The sequence below is a fragment of the Buteo buteo genome, chromosome 2 (assembly GCF_964188355.1).
Source record: "Buteo buteo chromosome 2, bButBut1.hap1.1, whole genome shotgun sequence".
Lineage (NCBI taxonomy): Eukaryota > Metazoa > Chordata > Aves > Accipitriformes > Accipitridae > Buteo > Buteo buteo.
In genome coordinates, this window is record NC_134172.1 from 79,576,244 (window position 1) to 79,596,923 (window position 20,680).

Sequence of the window (20,680 nt, forward strand, 5' to 3'; positions counted from 1 at the left end):
ATGATGCACAGCCTTACTTTAAAGAGCATTTGTTACACGCAGCTCTGCTGAGCCAGGCTTCAAGCTGCTCAATGCCTGGTTTAAAAATAACCGGCAGCTCCTCTGGTTCGAAGCTGGGTCCTGATAAAATAACCATTAGCACAGCTATTTCTGAAGGTCACTCCCATCCATCTGAGGCCTGGCAGAGCAAGGCTGCTTTGACAAGAAACAAGCTCATAAGAGACTCCAAATGCTGCATTTACAGTTTGGCTCTGGGGTTTGGCTCTGTTTAGGGCTGGTTTCTCCCCCATTATCCAGCAACCACCACCCCTTCCAGACTGTTTGCAGAGCCTAAGGAATTACTTAAGGCACCTCCGTCAAGCCCACGAGCGTTTGCCCCACATATCTTCTTAGTCACCCTTTAAGGACTGCAAGAACAGCGTGACCGGTCCTGCAGCCACTGCGGGGCCTTTCCTGGGCAGAACAGGGACCATCAGCTGCCATAGCTTGGGAACAGCTTCCCTGCACGCATCCCTGGCTCCCCAAACGCTGTACTGTGCTACATCCATGAGACTCTTTGGCACTGTTGCCATGCAAGTAATACATTATAAATTAAATATTTACAGCATCCATTGCATGGGAGAATTTGTAATACAGCATTAGCCCAGGTGCCAAAGCAACGTGAGACAGTTTACATGTAGAGGAGAGGTTATTAATACATCTCAGCTTGCCAGAGATGCTGACTTGCCAGGAAGTGACTGTAAACTCATTTTAGACTTGAGGACCTTTAACTTACCTTCATTGATGGATCGAGACTAGAACAAACTACCATAAATCAGAGTGCGCACAAGTGCGATTCTGTGAGATTTTCAAATCCCACTGCCTCTCCAAAGCTCTCCTTCCTTCTCCGCAAACTCGGATGTGTTTTAACAATCACTGAACTGACGGGACACCCGAGGCACCAGCAAGCAGTGAGAGAAAAACACGTAATAAAACCCAGACAGCAAGAGCTCCTGTGGGAAGCCATCCCCCTTTTCCAAGGCCACGGGGGGTACAGGAGACACCACAGAGACACTTCTTTCAGCGTGGCCATCAAGTAGAGTTACAACTCAAACAGTCTTTCTGTGCCTGCCTGAACCCTTCACGCAGCTCCCAGGAGGGAACAGCCCACCAGCCCAGCCCTGTGGTTTCGGTCCCGGCTCTTCTCTGCTCCACAGGGCAGGTCCCCTGGGCTGGACTTACACAGACAAACCAGTAAGGAGACTGGCGAGAGCCACCCAGGCGCTTGCAGCAGATGGGTGTGCTTTCCGTCAGCCACTTCTCTCTTCCCAGAAAGAAAAAACAAGACCCTAAATCTGCTTATGATTTATTATTACTTCTCACACTGACTCATTACAGCAGCAGCACGACACTTGACCACAGTGAGCCAGCCGGACTGCAGTACCACATCAAATCCCTGAGGGGAGGAAAACCCTGAGACGCATGTTTTGCAACCACTTTCAAGGGTCCAGGCTCGATGGGGCTGCAAAACGCCTGCACCTCAGGCTACTGTGTGCTCGGTGGGTACTTCTGTCCCAAAGTCCTTGTTTACCTTAAACATCTCCCTCCCAGGGCTGCACTGCTGGAACCCACGCTGGCTGATCCCACGGAGCCTCCCTGGCTGGCTTCCTACCTGCTGAGGGATGCAAGAGAAGCGGCCCCAGCGGCTTGCTGCCACGTCGGGGCAGGGGTACCTGCAGCGCTTCACCACCAGGTTCCTCTGCAAACCCCAGAACAGCCACAGCAACACAGCCAAAGGGAAGCTGAGAGGAGATTCTGTGTTTTTCCCACTGCTGCTGGCAGTGCGGCTGATCAAAACAAAAGACCTATCTGAAGCTACTCAATCTCCCAAGACAAATACTAAGCTTCTCTCACCCCAGAGCATCAGAAAACCTGTGAAGACACTTACAGTTTTAGGTGAAGAAAAATGTTTCATAGTTAACTCTGTGCCAGAAAATACAGGAGGCAGATGCAGGGAGAACACAACTGGGTGTTCTATATTAATACACACTTCAGCCTCCATCGCCTGGACAGCACACAAAATACCTCAAAAACCGTATTTGACGACTGCAGCGGAGTAGATGATTGTCATCTGCTGTGGCAATTAGAGTGGCAGATGTCCCACCATCTCACTGGAACGGCTGCTTCATTGATTCGCGCAGCAGAAGCCGGGCAGTTCAGTAACAAGAACAAGGGGATGCCAAGCACGGGATACGGGGCATATTCCCAGTGCTGCCACTCTCTCCGTGGGTGAAGCCCACCTCCACGCCTTGTCTCCCACCCTTCACATCGGTGTGCTGTCTACCTGCGCTGGGCATTTTACAGTCGGGAGCACTGATCCCCTCCGTCAGGGCCTCAGAGGCTCCTGCATTAAAAGCCTCCTGCATTCTGGACCAGCATAACCATGAAGTTTCATCTGCTCTAGCATATGCGGAGGCTTGGTAGGGTATTAGCCTTTATTAAACTTCTTGCTAAATGGTGCTGTGGGAAGCCTCTACTGAAAATACAAATAAAGAAACCATTTTCCACCTACTGTTGCCTTCCAGCAGACTTTTCACACTATTCCTGCAAGTGGAAAAAAAGGGGAAGGAAGGAGAAAGGAAAGGCTGCAGCAGCTCTCTAGAAGACACAAATGCATTTACGTTGTAATTCACACCCATTTCTTTTCAATCCTCTTTCCACAAGACCTTTCTTTTCACAATATAATCCCTGAAAGAAGCTTATTTGCTTCTTGGACTTGCTAGAGAAGCCCTGAGCTGGACACCTCACCAAGCCTCCCCGCAGGCTCAGCGTGTTGACCAGCACGGAGGCCCTCCCCGGCACATCCTAGACCCTCTCACAGCAAGCATAAAGCTGCAAAATCTAAGCCTGCAGATACGCAAAACCTCAAACTTTGATTCTTCCTTTCCAAATCAGGTGCTGCTCAACCGCGCCAGCTTCCTCCACCCCCAACCCTCCCCATCGTCCATCAAACAGCCTCCTGCGCTGTGAAACCACCCCCGGTATTTCCTGTACCACAAAGCTGTCAGTCTGAGACTCTTTACTTGCCATATTTTAACAGGAACATTTTTATCCTTCTGCTTTATAAACCACTGATTCAAACTTCACTTGCATACTACTTGCCTATGGAGACAAGAATTTACTTTCTAAGGTGGTACAAACCAAATACTTTTAGTGCTAATGCAAAAACCTTTATCTTTGTACCGCAGCAATACTGAACCTCCAAGGCTTCCCAAGCTTCCCAGTTCTGGCTCATTTTCCTTGCTTGTTTATCCAAAAATCTCAAAAATACAACTAGCCCTAGGAAACTTGGTGACCCCCAACCTTACAAACCATAGCAAAGTTCAAACAGGAAAAAGACAGCGGGTGCCTGTGGCACTTCCTTAAAAGCCAGCGAAATCACTGGCAAACGAATGTCCCGGTCTCACTCCACTACCAGACCGTCACAGAGTCTACGGTGACATTTCATTCACATGTTTTACAAGGTTGGGGTTTTTTTTTCAGATGGCATGAGGTGCATTTTATACTTTTTCTATCTAATCTTAAACGTACATAAAGTTTAGAACTGACGAGGGAACGTATCAACACTTGGCTGAGGCAATAACTGGACTAAGCCCACAGCAATCTCGCTCTGGGGCGAGACATTGGGCGCCTGGCAGCACAACTGCTCACCACCTTGACAGAAAGCCTCCACTGCACTGAGGCTATGCCAGCCTTGCTTTGTCATCGCCATTATAACCTGTGACCTTACAGACTTGCGTGCTAGTTAACTAGGATCGAGTTCTTACCTTCTACGACACATAAGCCAACATTAGTTCGTTATACAGCAATACCCTTCACAGCAAAGAGTGAAGGGAACACACACCAGTGCACTGAAGTAGTTAACTGCATAGGAAGCTGCATAACAGTCATATTTTTGGAGGCATTTGTTTCAGTTCTTAAAAAAAACCAAAACACCAAAAAAACATAATCGACAAAAAAAAACCCAGATTCTCAAAGGCAAGAAAGGACATCCAGTACCTAGTCACATTTTATGCCTTTGAAAACCTCACTCTAGTTCCTACAAACACGATACAAAGGTGGCTTTTCACTGGAAGGAATTACATCAGACTCCCTCCTGCTCACAGAAAACTGTATATCAAACTTCTGCAAGCCCTTTATGAAAGTAGTACTAAATATAGTCTCTTTCATGGAAGATTTATCAATTGGTATAAAAATGTAAGCAGCTTTACAGATAGTCTCCAAGGCATATGAAACAATCACTAAGTTTGCCCAAAGAGACCATTGCAGAGTAGTTAATTGGAGTGAAGAACCCCCTAAACCTCCCCGCCCCAAACCTCTAAGAGAATTAAGAGAATTAACACCCAGTAAGACATGAAGACCCCCTGCCTCTAAAGCAGAAAGGTTTTGATTACGCAGTGTCACAGACCCTGCTGAAACAGCAGCTCTTGATGCTTGTACCGGAAAGCCAGTTTCCTGGCTTCCAGGTTTGGCTTTTGTTTGTTTCTTTGTGCTTTTTTAAGAGTAATTATTTACATGTCCTCCATATAACTTAAATTAATTTATGAATTAAGAAGGTAGCCTTCTGTACCTTGTGCCCCTCAAATCAGACATTAGTGCAGGGGAACGTATTTTATTTTTGTTCGTTGCAGTAATCATCTGAGAAACTGGCATATTGATTTGGCTTATAAGCTGTCAGGAAGCATGCCTGTAACTTGACACACTCAAATGATAGTCTACATCTACAGACTCTAACATAAGGACCATTCAGCAGTCACTGCCTCTGACTTCAGAGGGCAAAAACCCCAAAACAAAACCTATGGTGTGCCAGAGCAACACCTGCATTGTGGAAAAAACAGTAAAACCACTACTATTCAACGACACCCTCTTTATTCAAAAATAGATATCTATGAGACATTTCAGAATATACTGCTGTCACAAATGGCAGCCTATATGTCTAAATTAATTCCTAAATCAATTCATATACAGATTTAAGCTTTTGTTAAAAAAAGACACACCTTGGGGAAATCTGTTTAACCTTAAGAGAACGTCACCCAGTTCACCAGATGCCCTTTGCCCAAAAAGTAAAACAAATAAAATTAAAAACCACAAGACTTCATTTAAATTAAGCAAAATAAAACACACACATATATTTGGAAAAAAAAAAATCAAAACATTTCAATTAAAACAAAACAAAACAAAAAAACAACCAACATACAACTCTCTCACAGAAGATCTGCCCAAAACAGCGTGAGATGTCAAGACATTTGTCTACATCAGGTTTTTTTTAGACAGCTTTTTTTGTCCTATAATGGATACACATTCAGTCAATGTTCAAAATCATTATTACTTAAAACAGCTTCAGGGTAACTCCATGAGCTGAGACAGGATAGAAATGAGTCTTTTGGTTTGAGTTTTTGAGGTTTGGTGGGGGTTTTTTTGTTTTTCATTTTTGGCAAAAGCAGAGAGAACATACAGTGCTTTATCTAAATAATGTTTGGACCATAAAAGGCTGTACAATCAAACCAATTCATGGAAAGAACAGTTCTGCCACTAGAAAAGTTCCTGTAAACTAAGAGAAAAAACAGATTTCTTGGCTGGGCAGTAAGGGTGCAAGGAGTTTTAAAAAAAGGACAAAATGAAGCCTCAGTAAGAAAAGGACGTGAGCTTTTTAACAACTTAATGACCAAAAAATGCTGTATTATTTAACTGAATGCTGAATAGGCTACTGAATACCCTGTAAAATAAATTAATGAGGACGCAGAACAAGCTTTGCATTTCTGTAGGTAGGTTTCCTCTCATGTCTTTGACAACAGCAGCTTAAGACTATAGGGAGGCACAAACACAGCACATCACTTCAACTAATTTCAGCCTCTGTGTTACAAAACCTGTATTATCAGATCAAGTGTTTCCAGAAACTTAAAATGTTTTATAGTGAGAGGTGCTAAATTTAAACAGAATTGTTATCCAAATTGGAATGGTTTTCAGTGATCAGTCCAGCTTGTTAGACCTAACACACAAACTGAAATGTAACTACATCCATGGCACCTAAAACATTAGCTAGCAAAATAATGGAATTAAGAGTATTTTAAATTTGCCTTCTTTCCTCCTTTTTTTTTTTTTTTACTTTTCCCGATTATAAAAATCAACTCACAATAATCTGTGACACAAAATTAAGTACATCCTTCTAATATCTACATGCATGGACATGATACATGTGCATACAGGATATGTGCATATATATGGGTCTATTTTCTATATAAATAAATATTTATACCACATTTAACTTCTGTGCATGAAATATCTTCACTAAAGCTATGGAGAGAATTTATAGAATAGTATTTTTAATGTAACCATCCTGAGAGTAGATCAGACAGTGCCTGTCACAGGGATATCAACAGTTGCAATACACTACTCCAACCTCTCAGTTCGTTACACCAAAGCTTCTGTGACCATCTAATTTTGTATAATGAAGAGGAAAAATGTGGTATAAATCTAAGGTAGCTAGAACAAAATTTACTTCCACTCTCATTTAGGTAATATCCAGTTCTGCATCGCTCAGCAGTGTGTAAATTATGAAGCTATGTCTAATTCACAAAGAAAAGCTGCTTATTTTTATTGCCTGTGGTGAGTTTCAATTTATGTACATGCCAAATAGGAACTATGTTCATGTCAGTCCCACAACAGTATGAGGAACTGTAGGTTTAAGAAAAATATTTCTCTGTACCACTGCTCAGTAGATGCCTTCTTACACTGACATGGTACGGTACCTGCGTACACCACCACCCCCCTCCCCCAAGCCCACCAGCCACTCTACTGCTCTCAGAGATGAGGTTCAGAAACCCAACTAAACCAGACAAGACTTATTCAGAAATAATACAATGCTTTTGCAGGGGAAAAATGTTATATGGTCAACCTTTCTTTGAAAACTTTCCAGGTATGTATGTACATGATTCTCATGACTTTTGTTGGGGGTAACAAGTGCTAAGAGCAAACAGCAACTAAAGAGTATGGAAAAATATGAGAAAAGTTTGCCTATATGGACTATCCCCACTCCCTTTAGAGCTCACAAAGACTCGCTCTTCTTCCTCCCCTCAACGTGAGCCCATGTACACAGAGAGAGGGTGAGCATGAGCAGCCAAGAGGTTGAAAGCAGGGTCTGCAAGTTCCTTCCTACTGTTGATCTTGGAAGACTGGATTTCCAGTCAACACCAGAGTCTTCTTACTTCTGCTGGTAATAATGGAAACTGGGGGACACCATTTGTTCTAGTCTGTTGAAAACAGGTCACCAGCAGACGGCAGAGGTGCCAGACCTCCCGTGACATTGGGCAGCAGTGACAGATCTGGAAGGCTCTGGATGTGGGATTTCAGCTCCTTGCGGACCTGGGTTACCCGAGCAAGCTTCTGTTTATATTCCTGAGGGAAAGAGACAAGAGAACGAAGATTAAGCACAGGTTAACTAACAGTGCTTTTAGTTAAGCCAGGAGTATTTTCCAGGTGAGGATTCTGAGAGAAGAAGGTGGCAAGGCACTGGTTCTCTGAGCAACTGCTGGCATGACTGCAGACCCTGTCATCTGCACCCAAATTCACAGCCTGTCCACAGGCTTTGGCATCCCTAAACCACTAATCCTGCCCTGTGTCACTTTAACAGAAGCTATGTAAAATGCCCCCAAACCCATACCCACTGCGGCCTGGTAGAGTATTTGAGAGACGTGTCATTACATAGTTGCTCTATTCTTGTATTCTTCCACAGGCTCCTGACTTCCACCCGGTGCCAGAGGAGGAACACTGACAGAGCATTCCTCAGGCACACCTCTACTGACAAAGGCAGCAGGCTGAGGCACACCAGAGCTACTACTATGCTGCTAAAATGCTCTTTTTTTTTTTTTCAAGCTTGATCAATTTCAAATATTTAGATAATCCAATTTTTCCCCTCCGAGTCATTAAATCAAAACCAAGTTTTGGTTGTGGAACAGGGTCTCCTCTAGGAGTTGTTAGACAACTCATCTTAGCAACAACAGCAGCTGTACCACAAGACCAGCACATTAGCAAACAACACAGAAGTATGTGTATGATCACTAAAATGTAAACCCGAGAAAGATACATCCACACTCGAGTGAAACTGAGCAAAATACAGAAACTAAAATTTTCAAGAGTTTTATTACAAAGGAAGAAAAATAGTGAGTTAAAAATCCCTGAAGGGGAAACTTGCAAGTAGTTTTTCCACAAATGAGGTCTAGATTGAGCATTAAAAGTCCAGTGGGAAATATCTATCCATCTTCAGAAATCTCCACAATTTAAGAGACACCAGATAACAGTGACTAGTATTTCATAATGAGAAGCGAGAGGAAGAGTTTGGACCCTGGAAATGAAAGGACGAACCACACCTTGTTAAATTATGTTTAGAGGCTGTTTAAGAGCAGACCAACATATATCCAAGTTACCTAATAGAGAAGCTCAAATAAAGATTGATGTTTATTTAGTTTTCAAAGTTTTGTGATTCTAAACATTTATGTAAGTCACAGAAGACAGCTATTTAAATAATAAAAAAACCAGTATCACATCAGATCTTTTGGAATGCACCTGTCGTTACCTAACTACATGTGGCATATTTTTTGTGGCATCTCCAGAATGCAGAAAACAATGAGCTTAAGAAAAATCATACACAGAATAGGGTTCCATACAGTCAGTTGTAATATTAACTTACTTTTCATTTCTTAATTACTTGGCAAAGAGAACAGTTTACCAAAGAACAGAAGTTTATCTTTGAAGATCAAATAAAACTAGGCACACATTTAATCAAAACATCTTTCTGAAGAGTTACAACTTTAATCCAGTCTTTCTAACCTTCTCAGTGATGGAAATTCTCTTCACTTTCTCCAAATATCAAAGCACAGCAATTTCTATGGGGTTACAAGCAATGAGTTTACACTCTCTGTGTTCCATTACTTTGAATTAGAATAGCAAGAGCAGCAGTCAATTGCAACAACTCGGAATACCCCTACGCCTGGAATGGCAATATAAATACATTCCATAAATTTCCTGCCAGCACCAAATAAGAGTGTCCTTTAACAGCCTATTTCAAACTTAAATCCTTTTATGAGGCTCAGTAAGTTAACATACCATCATAACCAAACACTTCTGCTAATGTACATAGGATATATACTGAAATAATCAAGTTCAAACAAAGCTCTACCAGCTTCATAAACTAAAGCATACTGTTCTCAAGCCTAGAGGAGAACAACAACAACAACAAAAACCTCAGGAGAAAGTGCATCCATTAATTCAGGATTGCGAGGCTCTGTTTGGTTTTAATGGAAGACAAAGAATCAGAATCAAAATAAGAATGCACCCCACATCCCTAGTCATACCATTTTGGGAAATACTTAAATAGGGAAACAAGTCAAGAAAGTCACATTATGAAGACAGAGAACAAAAACAGGAAAACACCCCAGATTTTTAAGCATGAATACAGAATAAAAGCAGATAGCGAGGAGAGCCATGGAAGTACTGCATTCCAACACTTGGCATAGTTCTCCAAGACAACATGGAAGCCAACACTGGGGAAAGAGAGAGATGGTAAACAGAGTGCTGTGCTCAAGGGTGGCACATCACGAATAGTGTGAGGCAGGGAGACAGCAGAACACCAGCTCCTGCACACATGGGATATAGACAGCAAAAATATTTATTATATTATTGTATTGCAAATGCTTACAGATATAAGGTGGAAGAGGCTGGATTCAGATACTGCTTTTTGTCACTCCCAGAAGACTGTCTTAAAAAAACAAAATCGTAATTCAGGACATTGTCAGGGAGTGATGGATATCAAACCAGGAAAGAAAGGGCAGTGCTTTCTCAAGAATGCCAAACTGTCAAGAGTGAGTATCGGCAGGTGGGGGTTTTTTGCTGTAGTAATTCTTACTAAAGATAGGAAAGAAATCAAGAAGCGCAAGGCAGCTGGCAAGTCCTGCAAGTCTGATAAATGGGTAGAAGGTGCAAATTCCCAGCATAAGCCAAGAAAATACCTCAAACACTGCTTGAATTGCCAAGATCCATGCACGAGAATTCTGTAAAAACAGGTACAACACAATGTCGACCTCCACGGGAAGACTGATGTCCTGCCACTTTGGGGCAAAACTGACAAGAGGACCAGGATATGCTACTTCTAGTGGACAGTTAGGTCTAGGACACTATGTTTTTTTAGCTGAAGACGATTTGTGTGACTATTACAATTGTATTAGAACCAAACAATATTTCTTTACTGATAGAACTATTTAGGGGAGTGGCAATCTTTCCAATGCCTTGTTTGATAGCCCAGCTCTGAGAAAACATACCAACAAATGAAGAATGCAAACCATACTTCTGTTCTGGTTTTTATGCTATGGCAAACATACAGACTTAGGAGCAATTCTTCTACACAGTAACAGCAGCAACCTGTTCCCAGATTTACAATTAACAGCTTCAAATGGCAAGGAAATGATTGCTCTTAATATAACCTCATTTTTACGGATACTTTACACTGAGAGCTACATGGAATACTAAGCTATCAGAAATACCTTCTCAATTTGAACAGACTTCTGTACATATATGATGACCAAAAAAAAAAATCAAGTCACCTTGAGAACCACATCAATTCAATTCTAAGTAATTCCTACCTTACTAGTAGGTTAATGCAGGCATTAACTAGTCCACTCAAAAGTTTTTGTTAAAGCAGTGAGGCCTAAATCCTATGAGAGAGACAGACTATACCCAATACAGAAAAGGCAGCAACAGCCCCAAAACCATTAAAAACTCTGGCTCAGAAAAACATCACTAAATTCAGGAATGGAAACGATGTTCTAAAGGAATAATCCAGGAACCAAGATTTCCTAGAAGAGATGAATACTTGTTGGACAGATTTGATACACAATACAGACTACGTTAGAGAACTGTCTTCTGCATGCTTAACATTTTCCATCTGCTCTGGTAGCAAAATATTGTGCTGATTTGTGGCAGAGCTGTAAAGGACTTGAGAGACTGGATGCCAAAGCTGGGTCAGGGAGTGCTGACTGCCCTGAAGCACCTGGCAGGCACACCACACAGAGAACAAGGCAATGATCTAAAGACAGGGTATCAAAGACAGAGCCTGGAGGCAGCCCATCACTTCTGGGCAGCCGCTCCCAGAAGCGGAGAATTCTGAAGTCCTACTGCAACATGGAACAAATGCCTACCAGGGAGACGTAATCCTTCGTATGAAGTGCAAGACACCTTTCTTTGTATTTTGCCACTTGTACTATTCAGGAATACACCTCAGCTCCACTCAGGAATATGCATAAGCAGAGGCATGTAACCCCCTTCCATGCTCAAGGGCTTTTCTTTTTTCACAAACTAAGTTGTGGCCATATCCTGCAAAGTAGGACTCTGGAAACAGATTTTATGGGAAACCATGTTTTTCATGTAGCCCATGACATGCTCTGAAACTGCATCTTGCAGATTTTTGCATAAGGTCCCTCCATTCTATAAAACTGAAAAAATATGAAGTACACTTAAAAGAAATCTCTGCTTTCTGAGATCTTAGTTTGTACTCCATGCGTCTAGCTAATTGCCTCACTGCATTGTAAGCTTTCATTAAGATTAATAGTATTTGGATGCTATTTGCTTTTTTTAGACAAAATAATGAGATCTTTGCTGTAAGCAGGAGTTTCAGGATGACACAGAAAAAACTGGCGCTGTGCCACACAAATGCTTTTGCTAATCAACATTCCCTTTTAGTATGAGGCATTCTACATCCACAGTGGCCAAGTGAATTAGATACTTAGTCCTTGCAACAAATGCAAAATCAGAATTTAACACCACTGAACGAATCTGATGGAAGTGTTTCATTCAAAAGAAGCTTTGCTTGAACATTATAAAACTGACTGTAATTGACATGACAGGAAAACAATTCTGAGGACTGCTGCATGGCTTGGTTCACCTTGTTGAGTTACCCAGCACGGACTTAATTTTATTTTAGCTTAGAATTTGCACTGGACACTTCCATTCCTGTGCTGGGTCAAGCTGTAACATGCTGTTAAGTCATCACAGCAATTGCATCTACTGAAAAACATCTAGTTAATCCTTAATGAGAATTTAGAAAGTAAATAGGAAGAGCAGCCAGTCAGTCTCAGTTCTGATATGCCGTAGCTTGAGCCAGATGTATGAAAGCAAAAGACCACAGAAGTCAGGGAAAAAAATGCACCAGAGACTCAACAGAAATTTGAAAAGAGTATGTAGTGAAGTGAGGTGTTTGACAGTAACACGTTTATATGGTCATGTAAAACTTCTATTTAAAAACATTAAATATACAACACTAACATAGCAGGTTGATTAGGTATTCCTTAGCTTTTGCCACTTGCCACAACCTATGTAAAGTACTTTTAAAACATACTCATTAAAACATATTAGAATGTCACAATGACCATGTATTTATAAGAAATGATCAATCTGAAGTGCATTGGGAGAATATGAGCACAAATTAAAAGCTTTCTAAAGCAAGGAGAGTCAAGTTCCTGCTCAGGGAGTATGCAAACAGCCTTCATCTTACATCCTGACAGAACATTTAGACACAGCACGCCAAAATTAGAACAATAAGGGGTTTTTTGTTTGTTGGTTTTGGGATCATCCCCCAAGGTTGTTCTTTATTATCTAAGAAAGCATGGATTATTACTAATCAGTATTTCCAGTAGATATACACCTAGAGGACAACCCAACATTTTGGGGGTTTTTTTAGCATGGATAATTTGTTAGATAACTTTTCAAAAAGCCTACCGTTTGATTTCAGTTTCATGCTCAAGAACAACTCCGTGCAGAAGATGCCCAGTTTGCATGCTACATATATGTTCATTCCACCTCCTGCCAAGCTATTCCTCCCGGCCTTTTCAAAAGCAGTTAAAAAATTCCCCTTCTCCAATGTAAAGTGTACCAAGTGTATCAGCACTTTTCTCCTGCCTTCAAACCCACCTCCTTCCACATTCTCTCAAGTGTCCCGTTTGAATAAACCCAGTTTTAAAACCGTATTCTATCCTGTATTTTATACTGTATAAGCATAAATCAATCTTCTCCACATGACAATGGAAGGCATTGGTCAGAGAGCCAAGCAGAATTACTAATTGGTGGGGGGGCAAACTGCTTTCTCCACATTAGTTATAACCACCCAAACCTCACAGAAAGCAAATTTGAAAGAGTCTGTCTGCAAAACAGACATGAATTTGCCTTGTAAAGAAACTCTACAGTTCTAGAAATAAAAGTAGTCTTGGTCGAAAGAAGGCAGCTGACAAACATTCACACAAAAATCAAGAGAGAAAAGGGCCAGAAACAAAACATGAATTATCCATAAACTTGCTTATTTTCATGCAAATTCAACTGAACACAAGTGAGAGATCAGACACATTTAAGGCCTGATCCAGAACCCAAAGTCTTCTGAAATAGTTTGTCTGGACACTTGCTGGACTAGGACACCCATGCCACCTTGAAAATGACCTGCACCTGCTCTGGTGCAGTCTAGCAGCTGCACAAGCCTGGCAGCAAGGCTGCCCTGCCTCTCCTCCTCTGCAGGGCTAACCCGTGCAAGCCCAGCGCTGCATTGAAATGGCCTCCTGGCAAAGCAGCCACAAACCTGCAGAGAAGAGTGTAGAAGTACCTACAGCTGCACAACGCATTGTCTGTGTCCTGACCTCCCGACTCCAGAAGTGTGTGTTTTAGGGCCAAGGGGACAGAACATTCTCCAGTACCTGGCAAAACTCAAAAGCAGCACTGCAGTCAGCATAGCAAATGCCTTGAGGGGTTCTTAACAGTCACACACTCAATTTGCCCCTCCAAGAAGTCAGATAACGGAGAAGGAAACATCTTCCATTTCATAAGTTCAGTGCAGCAGAACCCACCTCAAAAGCAAAGCGAAAACAAATGCTAGTGGTAAAGCCAGTTTTCCTTATTTTGCAGAAGCACTAAACAACCTGAGGTTTTTATACAACACATCTGAAAGATGCAGTCCAGGAGTCAGAGCTTGAATGATGTGTTTCCTTACAGAGCTACAGTTCATTTTCATGCCTTAAATTTGTTCACAGTCTTACTCTTAAATTTGACAAGGCTTCTTTCTTTTGCAGCATCATTCATCACACCAGAAATGGTATTTCTGCTCTTGGCACAATTACATGCTCTGAAACCATAACTTGTCTCCTTGCTCTCCTCTTTGCTTAGGACAACTTCAAGTTGTCCAATGGAAGAGTCAGCAGAGGCCTCTGCAGAGCATTCCTCCAGCTGCTGGAGACGCCTCTTCCTCATCTACTGGCCTTTGCAACATTTAAAAGCTCTCTCAGAATTGGCCCTGGCTGTCACTGTACAATGGCAACAAAACCTGGCTTCATTTGCAACATATCCTTCCTACAATAAACATGGGGGGGGCACAAATTATGTTCACAGCAAAAATCAACATTTAGGGCAGAAGCAAACAGCTACGTATTCACCTCTCCAAGCACCTTAATCCTTTTGATTGCTAAGCAAAAGAGTAGTTATATACTGGTTCACTTCAGTAAAATGCATAAAAACATTATATATTAATATTGGATGATTTTTATTTGCTTTTATTTTTTTAGCATGATTTCATTTGCAGTACTACTATAATTATGAATGTCTGCAAGTACCTACAAAGTGAAGAAATTATACCTTTGCATTGTGCAAAGAAACACAGCTGCTGCCTCGAGCCATACACCACAGAACACAACCAGGTTCACCACAATGTTAGTTTATTGTATCACTATGGAACAGCCTTCGTTCTCGTCCCACACCCAAAGGCACGACTGGCTCACAGCTGGAAATACTGATGTACAGTTAGTCACTTTTTGCCATGTTAATTAGCAGTTCAGTTTTATAGACCTGAGCGTGACACTCTGTGCTTGGGTGCTCCTGTTCAGGATCTTCTTGGCCTGCCCAGGGTGTAGAGCAGGAGACCTCCCTCCACTGCCTAGTTCCCCCAGCTATCTTCCACTACTTGCATGCATGTAAAACACCGACATTGTTGTTTCCTGACAGAAAAACTAAATCTTCATCTCTTGTTCCCTAGCTAAACCACTGAAATGGATATGCCACAACCCAAGACTTCTTGTCTGACAGGAAAGCAGCAGCCACAAAGGCATGCCAGTGACATGCAACAAAAACCTAAGCAGTGGAAGCAACACAGCAATAAATTGCATATTAACCTGCTGAACTAAATCTTATTTCAAGAAAATGTGTAGTGCCAGGCAGTCCAGACAACCTCAAGTGAGGTTGTACTTCATCCTTCAGAGATGCATTATCAAAGAGGGTTTGCAAATTCATATGGGCACAGCTTTAACACCTTATTAAAGGTGCCTTGAAGCCACGAATATTAAAACCCACGAACATCTGAAAGCTCTCACAGCTCTCAGCAGGATTCTAAGTCACAATTTTTCAGGTGCAGTCAACAATCAGAAAAATTCCCCTAAACCAGATCTTAAGTACAGTATATGTTCTTTATATTTATAGATATATATATATGCACACATACAAACACACAGATATATTCATATGTATACACACATACCCCCACATACACACTATAGTATATACAGTGTATATATACATATATATATATAGTACAGCATGTTCCTCATGTCACCTTTTACAAATGCAGGTACAGAGATATTTGGAGGGCATGGGGAAGAACTCAGCATCAGTGACTGCAAACCAAAGTAAAAACTCTGAATGCACATTCTCCTCTATATTCCCCCCCCTAAATCTTCTCCCCATTAGATTAAAATACCCCCCCCCACTTACTCCGAATTTTCTATTGTCAGTAGTTACTTTCGATACCCATAAAGCCTCCACACAAGTTGCCGTTTTCTAGCACTACTTTCACTTGATTCTTCTAGTCCTGCCTATTTAGTTGACTTCACTTGAGTCACCTGGTACACCAACATGGAAATGTTCTCCTGGGTACCTCCCCCTTACATTTCAGTTTTATACAAACTGATTCTCTGGATTTTTTCTACTTGTCTGCCATGCATTCAGGAAGAGTACATTGACTTCAAAAGACAATCCTTCCCCTTGAAGTTCTGCAGACACAGGTGCTGAAGGACAAAAGCCCTCCCCAGCTGATTGTACTCAGTAATTGTAACAGGAGCAGCAATAGCCAAAAATAACACAAGAACTTTAAATGGAAGTTAAAGTTAAGTACTCATGTGAGATATGAAGACACCTTATCCCACTCTTATAGAAACAGCAGTTCTTGTTTCTATGCCAGCCTGAAAATAGATTTTATTTCCTGACACCTATTATATGGAAGTCTAGGCCAACCTCTGATCCAGCCCAGGCCATGGAAGATCATACAGCAGGTGTAGTACAAGCCCACAACTTCTGACTGAGATGAAGCACTGTTTAAAAAGAAATTCAGTGTTCAGATGTTGAACGACAGAATCCACCGTACCTTTCACTAAGTTAACCTAAGGAATATTTACCTTTAAAAATATATGCCTTGCTATAGGCTGTTCAGCATCAGCTTTGGTCCAGCTGATTTTGTTCTGCAGCTGATTGCCAGAATTAAAGGAATTCTACCTTCTCCTTCTAAGCACTTTTAGACCACAATCATATTACCACAATCTCCCCCTCTCCAGCCCCAGATAAAGTAATCCTAATTATTACACTTTCAATTTTTTCAGTCACTACCCTAAAAGCAGAGTTTGTCCATATGTTATGATCCTCAGTCTCTGTGCCAGCTTTCTCCCTTCAAATTACCAGTGCTTCTTAGCACTATGTTGTTTCAATCGTTACTCACGCCACTCTATATCAATGCTGAAGTGTAATTCATTGTCCAAAGCCACCTTTCTCAGCATATTGTCCCTTAATTAAACAACTTTTCTGCAACTGATAACAAAGCTCTGTGTTGCAGGGTTTTGACATTGCAAAGTATTTTGAGCATTAGCCCACTAGACATAAATACACTGAGTTTATGTATGTTTTGAGAATTTGCTGTGTTTCACGAGGGATAGCATTAATAGGATTAGTAAACAACTGCAGCTCTTTATAGACTACAAAAGCTGCTTTTCAAAAGATGTAGATTAGCTACTTTCATTGCCATCATAGTGAAAGACTTTGCTTCGTAAGTAAATAAAATAAATACCCACAGTGATTTCCAAATAAGACATTTCCGTATCTTAAAATAAAGCCCTGAGTCATATTACTATCAGAAAATCCTTTCCCCAACTAGCAGCCTTGACTAGATTAGGGTAGCAAAGTAAATAATCCATCTTCTATCTAAAAATGCCATCTCATCTGAGAGTCAGGAAACTTACTTCACAAGATAAAAAACTTAGTCAATAGTACCAAAGATTCTGGAAAAGATACCTTGAGAGAGCAAAGCATACAAGCAACAAGAAGATACGTAAAATTAGATTGTTTTAAGTTATTTTCTTATTTCAGTCTTTGCTTGAGAAAATGTTTTGGTATTTCATACATTCTTAACTGCTACATGAATTTCAGATCCTTCTATTAAAATGCTTATTAGCACTACAAAGGAAAATCCAGGCTTATCAATAACATTAGTGCAAGAACATCAAAGACTCAAACAAAACTGATGAGCAGATACGGCCTGCCATATCTGTAACCAACATCTTCCACTATTTATTAACCCTCTACAACTCAAGAACAATGGAATGCTTTAATCAGGCAATATCCCTCAGCTAAGATTTGAGATTTGACATGAGTATGAATTGTGTCTTCGTGTTAAGTATTAAAGAGTGACACTTCCTGCAACTCATTTTAGACTTCTACAGTACTAAGGCCACCTTGTTTTGGCAGAATGACAATGACGCTAACCTAAACAGATATTAAATAAGATCATTCTTTAGTTTCCAACATATTAAAGAGTGCGTTTACACTTAAGAGTGGGCAAGAGTGGTCCTGTTGCCATCAGCAAGATTATTTCTATTAACAGAGTAGCTCAGCCAGTGAACCACTTAATTTTCAGGATTACATTTCTGCCTCTGCCAGAGTTACAATTTCCAAGTAACTTTCTTTACCAAAAGGATGTTGGAGCAGGTCCAGAGGAGGGCCATGAAGATGATCAGAGGGCTGGAGCACCTCTCCCATGAAGACAGGCTGAGAGGGTTGGGGTCGTTCAGCCTGGAGAAGAGAAGGCTCCAGGCAGACCTTAGAGCAACCTTCCAGTACCTAAAGGGGGCCTACAAGAAAGCTGGAAAGGACTTTTTGCAAGGGTATGTAGTGACAGGACAAGGGGTAATAGCTTTAAACTGGAAGTGCGTAGATTTAGATTAGATATTAGGAAGAAGTTCCTCACTGTGAGGGTGGTGAGACACTGGAACAGGCTGGACAGAGAGGTTGTGGATGCTCCATCCCTGGAAGTGTTCAAGGCCAGGTTGGATGGGGCTTTGAGCAACCTGGTCTAGTGGAAGGTGTCCCTGCCCACAGCAGGGGGCTTGTACCTAGGTGGTCTTTAAGGTCCCCTCCAACCCAAACCATTCTATGATTCTATTATATTTTCCAAAACAAAACCCAACACAATTGTCACAATATTTCAGCTAGTGCATTAGAAATTTTAATTTAATGTTGTCATTATGAATTTCTTAATTTCACAGTCTCAAACTGACTTAAATTTATGGATTGTTCTGGGCTTTTTAAAAAATTGCTGTGCAGCATTTTGCTGCCTATTTCTTGCTTTTTTTAAAAAAGTAAACAGCAATATGTTTATACACACACACACACATATATATATGTGTTTCTACTAGACTGGTGTCCTTTCAGCAAGGAAAAAAAACCTGACCCAAGACTTCCACTAGTATTCAGCAAAGAAATCAGGTGCCAAACAGAATGTAGTTTTATGGCATCTTTCATATCCCTGTCTGAAAGTGCCTTTTAATGATGCAGTCATAAGACAGACGCTATGCTTGAAGAAATTCAAGCTAAACAAGCTAACAGAATTATTAACTATCCACTCTAATTCTGAACTCAGAATCAGCACTTGTTTGGCTGATTTGGAAAAAATGTTGCCTTTGAAAAGCAACATGTTCACAGTCACAAGACATTGTGAAACTCTAATATAAACACACATGACAAAGAAACACTCAAAATGAAATTTACCTCAGCACAGTGTTGCCTAGCTGTCAGAGGATTAGGTTTGTCATGATAGTAAACAGAGCCTGAAATTGCTACAGCACAGTCTCCTTCCAGAAGATTTTGTCCTCTACAGCAGCTCATGTCCCACCCAGCAACAGCTGTTCATAATAACCAGCAGCCGACAGTGTAGAGGAAGCCCTTAATGTGCCGCCAAGGGGCAGTTTAACAGATGGCAGAGTGACATACAACCACAATCATTAATTAAACTTCCACACTAGTCCCAAGATGCAGTGCTGAAAGAACTTCCACCGAGAAAGAACATTTTCAGATAAATGGCTGGCTGCTGCAGCCTCTGCACTCGCTCTAGGACGTGCAGCTGGTGCTCAGGTCCAGTCAGCATAGTCTCATTTTACAGTGTCCTACCCTCCTTGTTCAAGGGAGCTATGTTAGGAAACACGAGTCATCATCTTTCCCTATCAGCCCAATTTACACCCCATCACAGAAGCTGTAGATAAGAGTAGCCATTAAAGGATGGATACCAGAAAACCTTATTTAAACGGCATTCCCTTATCAAGTAGGGGCTGGGAAGGCAGATGAGGGGCACCCAAGCATAAAAATAATAAAAAAACAACTAATAAAAAAAGCCCAGCTAATTATGGCAAAGGGAGGTTGATTTTTTGGAAATAAGGATTTCATAAAAAAATAGGGTAAGTCTGAAGAAACTTTGATAGGTGAGCCTATTTTTCTTTAAGAATTATGGAGTTCTGGGCCTTTCATGTCCATGTGTATTAAAACATACTAGACTGAACATCAGAACAGATCTGCCTTCTCCAGACTTTTTACACCGCTTTCTTATCCCTGTTTTGCTCCAAATGTAGAGATAACACCTAGAATCATCTCCCTTGAGAGAAACACATAGATTAGGAGTCAAGCGGCAGCATTTGGCGAGACAATTGGCTTGCCGGCACCAGTGTAATCAGTACTCACTTCTAGCTTCTTCTCCTTCTCTGTTAATACATCCTTCTGATTCTGGGTGTACTCGATCAGCATGCGTGCCAGCTGGCGCCGGTCCTCCAGCTCTGCTGCCAGCCGGCCATTGTACTCTGCTAGTAACAGGCATGCTTCGTCCACGGTCTTCGAAAGACGTTCGGCTGCCTCTTTGTCTACATGCAAAAGCAGTGGGTAATTTAGAGGACAAAGTTTAAAACTTTCTATCTTTGACAGAAGGGCTACAATTCACCAGCCACACCCACAATAACATCTCATTCATAAATACACTTCTGGCTTGACAGGAAAATAAGAGTTCTTATCACAGGGGATATAAAGGAAATAGGCAGGACAAACAACCCAAGAATAGTATGTTTTAGACACAGACATGATCGGCTGCATTTTATCCTTGCAGAGATCTCAATGATGGGGGGGATATAAATCTATGACATCAGCCCCTATAAACAGGTTAATTAAACTAAAACATTAGGCTGTACTTTCAGTTAAACAGATCAGGTGGTTTTCACACTTAAACATGGTATGCACTTTTTAATTCCTCTTTTCTCTGAATAAA

General features: G+C 41.3%; 1 protein-coding gene across 2 annotated transcripts in view; it reads right to left on the reverse strand.

Moving 5' to 3' along the window:
• RPRD1B (regulation of nuclear pre-mRNA domain containing 1B) overlaps nucleotides 1-20,680 on the reverse strand; it is a 39,982-nt gene that overhangs the window by 6,240 nt on the left and 13,062 nt on the right. Inside the window, exons 6-7 of one of the 2 annotated variants that reach the window (XM_075022237.1) lie at nucleotides 20,107-20,282; nucleotides 4,892-7,434 (exon numbers count right to left, since the gene is read on the reverse strand). In XM_075022237.1, the coding sequence (XP_074878338.1) occupies nucleotides 7,285-7,434; nucleotides 20,107-20,282 (326 nt within the window). In that variant the 3' untranslated portion in view covers nucleotides 4,892-7,284. Of the gene's footprint in view, nucleotides 1-4,891; nucleotides 7,435-20,106; nucleotides 20,283-20,680 lie in introns of those variants that run through there. The other variant, XM_075022236.1, reaches the window with a different exon arrangement.